At 38.5% G+C, this 9000-nt stretch overlaps 1 protein-coding gene across 1 annotated transcript; it reads right to left on the bottom strand.

Annotated features, from left to right (window-relative positions):
• Positions 1–1658: 1658 nt before the first annotated feature.
• Positions 1659–8075, bottom strand: adra1ba (adrenoceptor alpha 1Ba). The gene is made up of 2 exons (XM_076980632.1): positions 6464–8075; positions 1659–3184 (listed from the first exon to the last, which is right to left on the bottom strand). The coding sequence occupies exons 1-2, from the start codon at positions 7422–7424 to the stop codon at positions 2604–2606; spliced, it is 1542 nt and encodes a 513-aa protein (XP_076836747.1). The 5' UTR covers positions 7425–8075; the 3' UTR covers positions 1659–2603.
• Between the last annotated feature and the right edge of the window lie 925 nt (positions 8076–9000).

Here is a 9000-nt window from a genome sequence, read left to right as displayed (position 1 = left end):
TACCTGTGTTAAAATTGTAAAGCAAACTTGGGTATCTTAAAAGGCACTATATAAATTGAACATTCATTCATTCATTCATGATGCTGGCTCAACATCACATATGTTGGCCAAAGAACTCACTTGAACTACTAACAGGAAGAAGCTGTAGTGGATCAGCACCACATCACAGATCGTCAAATGAAAAAAGAACTCAAACTGGCTGAAGTATTGTGAAGAAATCCAGCACTTTAGGAAGACAGCTTACATCTCTAAACTATCACATCAGAAGGTAGAGCAGTCTGACAAATCCTGGAATATTCCTTACCATATAACTAGTCTTGAATAGTTTTCTGCTTCTTCTTTGTCTACAAGGCTGAGAATCTCAAAAAGCTTCAACTTCCTGAACCCACAATGGGACCCTCCCTAGCCTGCTTTATTAATAAACATTACAGTAATAATGACTATTACAAAGTAGCCTAAAATATGTAGCCTACCTTTAAACTCTGAGTTACCTATATAATTTCAAAGTAACTTTTTAAACAGAGGTTTGACCAACAGCCAAGTGGTAAAAAAAAGAAATAATAACTAAATATGAATCACTAAAAATAGATCTCTTTCCTGACAAATAGAATTGAATATCATAATCATCATACGAAAAAAAATTATGAAAACATCATAATTTTAAATTCCTCAAAAACACAAATCATAGTAGGCTATTGGCTAAGTATGCATGTAGCCCCAAAGGAGCTTCTGCACATACAGTATATTGCTTATTGGGTCCTCTGTAATGGCTGAATTTGTAAGTAAATAAAAATGTTTGAAATTTAGATTAAACGAGCTTACAGGTCTTATTTTTATCTTGCAATCTGAAGTTCAAATATTTGAAATAAATAGTGCAAGTTCTCTAGTAAAACACTTGCATGTTTTGTTTATTTTTCCTGCATTTTTCCTCATTATCATTGGTGCTTTTCTTAGACTGGAGATGTCCATATTCTTCATTTGTCTCAGACGTAATCTGTTCATTCATTCGTTCTTCAACCTTGGGTCATCATTCCATGTCCTTCACTGGATGTAGTCTTTACTAATCTGTCACCATATGTGCTGGTCTTGTGCTCTTCTTTCCCATCCTAGATCAAATTTGTGGAGTCTTGCCATTGGGTCGCTGGATGACCTTGACTTTGCTTGCATTTTCTTGGAGTCAAGTTGGTTACCCTCGAGGTCAATCTATTGTTTTCATCTTTGTTGCATGGTCGCCTGCCTGGTTCCACTTTGATTTGCTCGTGTTTTTGTTTTGGACACCACTCAGCTTTTGTGTCCACTTCCTGTCTCTCCAAGTGATGATTAGCAGAAATCTTTTGTCAGCTTGTTGCATTGTTCTTAGATGGCATCCCAGATTGTGATCATGTTCCAGGTTTCTCACCCATATGGAACTTTTCAGGATCATGGTGATGTTGGACTTGAACATGGAGCCAGTTCAGCTGAAGATCTTCTAAACCGGTTCAATTTTTTGCTTGAGCTTTTCTTTGTTAGTTGGTGTCTCTGGTATGCGTTGGCATAAGTAGATGTGGTCTACTTGCTGTATGGGCTTATCCTTCTTTGATGTCAATATCTGCATCTTGGTTTGTCTGAGGCACAACAAAGGGGCTTAAACAGAATAAGTAAACAAAAAAACAACAAAAGCCTTAATCAGTTAAGTTTATTACCATTTCACTCACTCATCAAGAAACAATTCTTCAGATACCATAATCACTTTAATATCCATTACATCAGAGCCCAAATAAAGCACAGACGTATTGTGAGTTAATGCACTGCACTGTACAAATGTAAATTACATAAAATATATTACACAACTGGTAAAGATGCCTCAATTAAAAACAAAAACACTTTATACAGCGCAACTTGGCTCTTAAACTTTTTAAAACATGTATGCACTAAAATGACTTTTTCCATACAAAGCAGAAGTCAAAGAAAACGTCAGTAAATTCAGCAGATTTCTAACAAAAGCATGATTGACCTTTCATTCAGACAAGGACCACAAATATGACTGAAGAATGGCACTTCACAAAGGTTCCCTTCACATCTGTCATGGATACTGTCTCATTTCCTTTTAACCAGAAGACCTAATGTGCATAATGTCAATGATTTCAGTTGGACAGGAAACACACAAAGAAAGGTTTTAATTAACAATTGTGTGACACAAATGTACAGCATGTCTAGAAGTGGAAAGAATGAATCAGGAATAAAAGTTCACTTCCTATGCAACGTAACCAGTGGTGGAATTTAGGTCCCTTCATTCAAGCACACTAGAAGAGTACAGCTTACTGACAGCCATAACTCAGAGCTATTCTTAGCAATATACAATCTTACAGCACAGATATTGTGCGTAGTGGAAACCAAGATAAAGATAAGCACAAAAATATTTACTCTTAATTCTGTTCCACGTTTATATCATTAGCAACTGCAAGTTTCGAAGCTTTATTCACAGTGTAAGCATGCATTACAATAATATCTACAATTCAATGAAACTCATATTCACATTAAAAACATACATAGAGAGAAAAAGAGAGAGAGAGAGAGCTAGAGCAAGTGCCCCGGGGTAAGCCAGTGCAGCACGCTGCACCCAGCTATGCTGTAGTTTCATGTGTGGTCCTATTTTTCACCCCTTGCTCCAACTCGTCTCTTCTGTCCGGTTCAGCGGCGTGCTGTGGTCCTTTGTCCAGGGGTCCACCAGGATAAAGCAGAGTCAGAATCTTACTCGGTTTACTTGAACTCTGGCCCCTTTCCTCAGGACAGTCTCTGAGCGTACTGGGGAACGGGCTTCCAGACGGTGAGGCGGACAAGGAAGACGTGGAAGGGCCCCATCCTGGGAGGGTGCCCGAAGGACTGTGAGAGGCGGGGCCTCTGCCTAAAGCCCGTGGGCTGGGATGCACAGAAGCTAGGGTCTGCTGACTGCCGTTCATGCAGACAGAGCTGTTGTCTGCGTAGGTGTGGTTGGCAGGGCTCGTGTGGGATCGGCAGTTGTAAGCCTGCCAGCCCTGACGCTTCCTCTGCTGACACTGGCATCGCAGGATACGGATGAAGGCCTGCTTGAACTCACGGCTGTAGCACGGGTAGATGATCGGGTTAAGGCAGCTGTTGAAGTAGCCGAGCCAGAAAATCACCTTGAAAAATGTTTCTGGAGGGCGCAGTTTGGCATTGAAAGAACCTGAAGTAGATAGATAGATAGATAGATAGATAGATAGATAGATAGATAGATAGATAGATAGATAGATAGATTGATTGATTGATTGATACATTGATTGATACATTGATTTGCACATTAGAACAGTTTTACAAATTTTACAGAAGATATACCTTCTGTACTCCACTATACCTTCATAACACAAATCAGTATGTTCAAACACAAATCAAAATGTTTTTTTCAGTTTTCTTCTCCATCAATAGATGGCAGGCTTCACCTAAAGGAAGTGCTCTCTTTGCATTAAAAAAATCCTGTTTGCCCTTCTTTCAAAAACAAGATGTCTTTTCTTAATTTAAGGGACCAAACTGTTAATAAATAATGTGCCACATACTGTGTGCACAGTGAACTGGAGGCACAGTTATTCTACTCTCTTGAAACACAGAAAAGTACATTGCAAAGTCTTCAGCACATATGCCAAGTTTCAGACACCAAAATTCTGTTCCACACGAGCCATTTCACTGCATGAAATTTAATGTGGTAAAAATCTATATATTAGCATATTGGTATTATCTTTTTTCCAACAATAACCAAGCTTTTTTTTATGCATTTAAAATGTTCTTGTTCTGCTCTTCAGTTTTTAAAAACAAAAAGAAGCATGTGTTACTATTTGTCACAATCTATTAAAAGCTTTGCTCAAGAGGAAACAGTAGACGTTCCAAACATTTTGAAGCCATTTGAAACAGAAAACATATCTCAGGTTTGGTTTTCTTGAGTACATAGAACATAAAAGGACCATTAAACCCCATCAGGCATAACCAAACTTTCCCAAATGCCGGTGTCTGCTCTTTATGTTCACGAACTCAGTCATCCCACAGGAAGCCATCACTTTGAGAGACGCCTTCTACTGCATACTGCACATCTCATAACCTTTTATGGTCTGTTTTTCACTCCTCAGCATATTCTTGAATTATTATACTGGAGTTTTCAATAAACCAGTAAAAAATAACCGAACGTTAAACAAGTAAAGAAAAATAAACTAAAATAAAGTTTAAATGTATATACTAATAAATACATACTCCATGTACATTATCCTTCTGAATGTGTTCTAACTCATTCTTATCAAATAAGTGCATAGATTATTAAGATTAGGAGTGATTTTGGCTGATTTAAGAAGGATGTGAATACAAGGTCAAATTAAAACAGCTTCAGTGGAGCCCTTCCACAGGAACCCAAGAGTATTGCTTCATTACTGTAAAGCAAGCATCTTCACCCTTCTCTAAATCACTAAATACCTTTACAGCCTAGAACCTGGTTAATGAGGCAATTTAGTGCCAATCATAGTTGAATGGAAGAATATTAGTTCACCTAAATAACATCTTGTCATTCTAAAAACATAATTGCTCAATCATTTAGAGGTTAATTAATCATTAATATTTTAATTACAGTTAAAGTAAGTAATTTATAACTACCATGGCTAAAAAATATGTTCCACCTACAAAGCTTTGGAAATATCAGAGCTTTTTATGATTACTTTACAGATTTATAAGTAAAGATTAAGCAGTAGGGTGATTTACATAAGTAGTATAATCTCCTAATCTCACACCCTACAAACTGAACTGTACTGTACCCATAGGCTGCTAATCCCACACGCTACATTCTACAAGATCCCCATAGGCTGTTAATCCCACAAACTATGTTGTACAAACTTCCCATAGGCTACTTGGTCCCTCCAATCGGACATTCATGAGGGAGGGTTCTATGGAGAATACACTCTGCTCTTCTTTAGCAGAGATCCTGCAGTTGCCAAACATTATCCTAATGGACAATAACTCACATCGCCACAGCCTTGATGGAGCCCCAATGAAACTATTCATTGCTCTCTTATATAATTTCTCTATAACAAATATTCACTTTCAGACTTCAACTAAAGTTATTGTGGCATGTGAAGACAAAGGGCACAGAGAGAGGAAAGATTAACTTCCCAGAGGTCAGACACATGGAAAATTTTCCTTCTGAAATCATCCATCCTTTCAGAAGACAAATATGATGACACATTGTGAGGTGATCTGATGGAGTACAGTGCAATGGGGTCTTAAATTGAATGAAGACGCTTGCTTCATTCCTGAAGGGGGGGGGGGGGGTAGGTAGATTTAACACTACCTCATCTTTACTCCCACACCTCAGCATTTTCATGATAGCATTATTGGGAAGAAGGCCAGGGAATGAGGGAGCCCTTAGAAAACATTGAAACTTCCTTTACATTCCTCCAGGAGACCTCAACAACAGAAACCTACAGGGTGACAATTGGTATGCTGCAACAAACCAGAAAACAGTGAGCAGGCTGAATGTTCTAGACAGGCATCCATCTGAGGAACTTGCATGTAATAAGGCACAGTTTTAATCCATGTGAAGCAACATGCATCATGAAGTACTATGTGTCAGAAGGTGATAGAATGAAGTGAAATATCTGTAAGACAACCAAATTCATTAAAAGACCCTGTCTGTGTTCTGCAGACATTCATAAATAGTCCAGCAAGACACATTTGCATGTATATGTTCCATGCATTATGAATTTCTTAATGGTTTTCTGAGGGGACTCTGCTATTTATTCAACCAACATTAAGGATATTGCCAATTTTAAAAGGTTTATTGCATGTCACTAGTTTTTTAAGTTAGATTTGTCTATTCACTAACGTCTCAGATGAAAGCTAATTTATAGCCAGCATTATAGAAAGTAAAACAGAAATTGCTCTAATTTGCAAACAGTCATGTACAAGCCAGTGTTTGGATCCTTCTTTATACTTCTAGCTTTTCCACCATTCTGTGAAAGTCCAACAATGAAAAACAAAACATTTTCATGGTTGCTGAACTATATTATAGACACAATGAAGCAGAAATGTCTGGTCTAGGCTGAAATATTTTTTCTGTGGTTGTTTCAGATGCAACTTCTATTTTCTAAACTGCAGGTTCTAGTAAACATTTAATGTACTACTACTTAAATTATCATCAAGACACACGATTCATGAGTTGATTGTAAGTATATGCGTATTTAACAGCAAAGCTTATATAACATCCAACACCCATTTTATGGCAGAAATGACACAAAAAATGTGTCAAAGTCAAAAGTAAGATTTTCAAATTTCACTACATAATTTCACTGCTTCAATTCATTACCATAAGCATTTCCACTTTAATTCTCCTGTAAAAATACCAACCACTTTTCATATTCTTTCTGTCAAAAGAATGCACGGAAAGGTAAAGGGAGCAGTAGCGCTCAGGGAAGTTGTGCGTTATTTTACCTACCGATGGGTAGGGCGAGGAAAAAGGGTAACCAGCACAGGATAAACATGCCTACTACAACTCCGAGAGTTTTAGCCGCTTTCTTTTCTCTAGAAAACTTGAGTAACTTCACCGTAAGAGAACTCCTCATCTGTCCTTTGCTAGTTACGCTGCACTCGTCTTGCGCGTGAGCTCCTTTGTAGTGGATGCGCAGCGTGAGTTCGTTCGAATCCATGCGCTCGCGCATGACGCCCGCTTCCAGGTTCTTAGTGGTTCTTTTAGCAACTATGTACACGCGGCAGTACATGGCCAGAATAATTACTAAAGGTATGTAGAATGAGCCCAGCGAAGAAAACAGTGCGTAAAATGGTTCTTCTGTTATTGGGCAGACGGTGTCATCATCAGAAGGTGGCTCTTTCCATCCAAGCAAAGGTCCGATAGATATGACAATAGCAAGGACCCAAACACCCAGCATGGCGAAGAGCGCTCGTCTTTCTGTCACAATTGTGGGGTACTGCAAAGGGTAGCGTACCCCAATATATCGGTCTATTGATATTACGCACAGACTCATGATAGATGCAGTGCAACACAACACGTCAACTGCAGCCCAGATGTCGCAGAAAATTCTCCCGAATACCCAACAGTTCAGAATCTCCAGTGTGGCGGATACCGGCAAAACTGTTGTACCGAGTAACAGATCTGCAATGGCAAGATTTATGATAAAGTAGTTAGTTGGAATGCGCAGGTGCCTGTTGCATACAACTGAGAGGATAACAAGAACGTTGCCCACGATTGCAAAAACAATGAAAGCTCCCAAAACCATTCCCAGTGGTAGCGCTCGGGCGAGACTGAAGTGGGCACTGCCGGTCCCGTTTTCTGCGGTCGAGTTGGACAGATTTGACAACACATGTGAATGGACCTCTTTATACAGTTCCAAAGAATCGTTATTCCACAATGTTGCGGCATCATCAATATAAGAACTCATCTTGACAAACCAGTATCTCCATACCAGAGTAAGTTCTGTTTTTCACCTGTCACTTTAGATCTTATTTTGCAGGTTAATCCTGCTACCTTTTCCAACTCCTTGGTTCATTAAGGCAAATGCGACAGATGAAAATCATGATAGATAAAAGCTTCTTCGTGATCGCCTGTATGAATGGCTAGCTCATCCTTTATCTCTCTGTTGCAAGTTTCTTGCTTTTTCTGCCTTTTGTAACATCGGAGTTTCTGCAGCAGTTGCCTCTGTCCTCTGCGGTACTCCCGCGGTGTTCCAAGCTAATCCTACGTATCGCGTCTGACGACTCCTGCATTCATCCATGTACTCGCAAACCACGCCCCTCCTCCCTTAGGAAAAAAACTTTCTTCTATGCTTAGGACAAAAATCTACTACTCTGGACACCTTTTTGTACGTAACAAAGGCGCAAAATGTTCTAAACAAGAGTCCCTCTGCTCGTGTTTCATAATATATTGTATGGTAATCTAATACAACGGCAGTCAGCATAGCTGCCAAAGCATCTGTCAACTGTTCTATTCTTAGAACTATCTTTTAAGGCTATGGATACGTAAACAAACGTAAACAATACCATTGTTGCATTATAATGTTGGTAACTTAGGCTAGGTGCTAATGTGAGTTACATGGGAACTTTAGAGGACATGATCAAAATCAAATTAGAAGAAAATATAAAGGCATCATGCAAAATTGTAAAATTGTAAAAGTTCAGGACATAATATAAATCCATTATTTATTTTCTGTTATGCTGAGAATAACGTCATTCCCAAACTGTAATAAATACATTCAGAATTCATACAAGCTGTTATTTGCCTAATTGAATCTTTAGTAACCATCTCCATACTCCTAATTTCCATGTAAAAACACTAATGAATTACAGAAGAGATTATATTGCTAGTTGCTACACTATCTCTTTTGAGGTCAGGCTAAAATGATTGCACAGCAAAAATTCAGCAACCACAGTCACCTGTAACTGTATAAAGTAATAAAATCCTAAATTCAAAGAATGTCACAGAAATTATTCAGGAAATTGGAATTAACGGTAATAAAGTTATGGTTATGTGTATAACACTGCATCCTCATACATCTCAAAATATGGCATTGTGGGTCTCAGTAGGTTTAACCAGTCTACTGTATAAGAAGATAATCTTCCTATAATGTTGCTATAAAATAATAGGCAACACTCACCATAAATGATTTTCAGGATACTGCAATGTGAAAATAGGTAACCAAGCCCTTTTCATTGACTTGAGAATGTAATGTACATTTTAACATTAACTTTAGCTCAAAGTGTAATAGGATCCTTTGTGCTAATTTTAGGGCTGATCTATTTATTAAGGGATTTCAGCTCAGTCTTCATAGTGCCCATAACTCACGCTGCCTGATAGAAACGTGAGATTGTGGGACATGTGATCAGAGTGGAAAGTTACAGCTGTTGTGACTATACCAGCAGCATGAGATTCAACATAGATACACCTCAACATAACAGAGATAGCTGCTGAGTTAATGTTAATGTGAAATAGCAGTTAGGACATTGGGTGGTCATGGGTAG

This window comes from Brachyhypopomus gauderio, chromosome 18 (genome assembly GCF_052324685.1).
Source record: "Brachyhypopomus gauderio isolate BG-103 chromosome 18, BGAUD_0.2, whole genome shotgun sequence".
NCBI lineage: Eukaryota > Metazoa > Chordata > Actinopteri > Gymnotiformes > Hypopomidae > Brachyhypopomus > Brachyhypopomus gauderio.
This window is presented reverse-complemented; position numbering and strand designations above follow the sequence as displayed.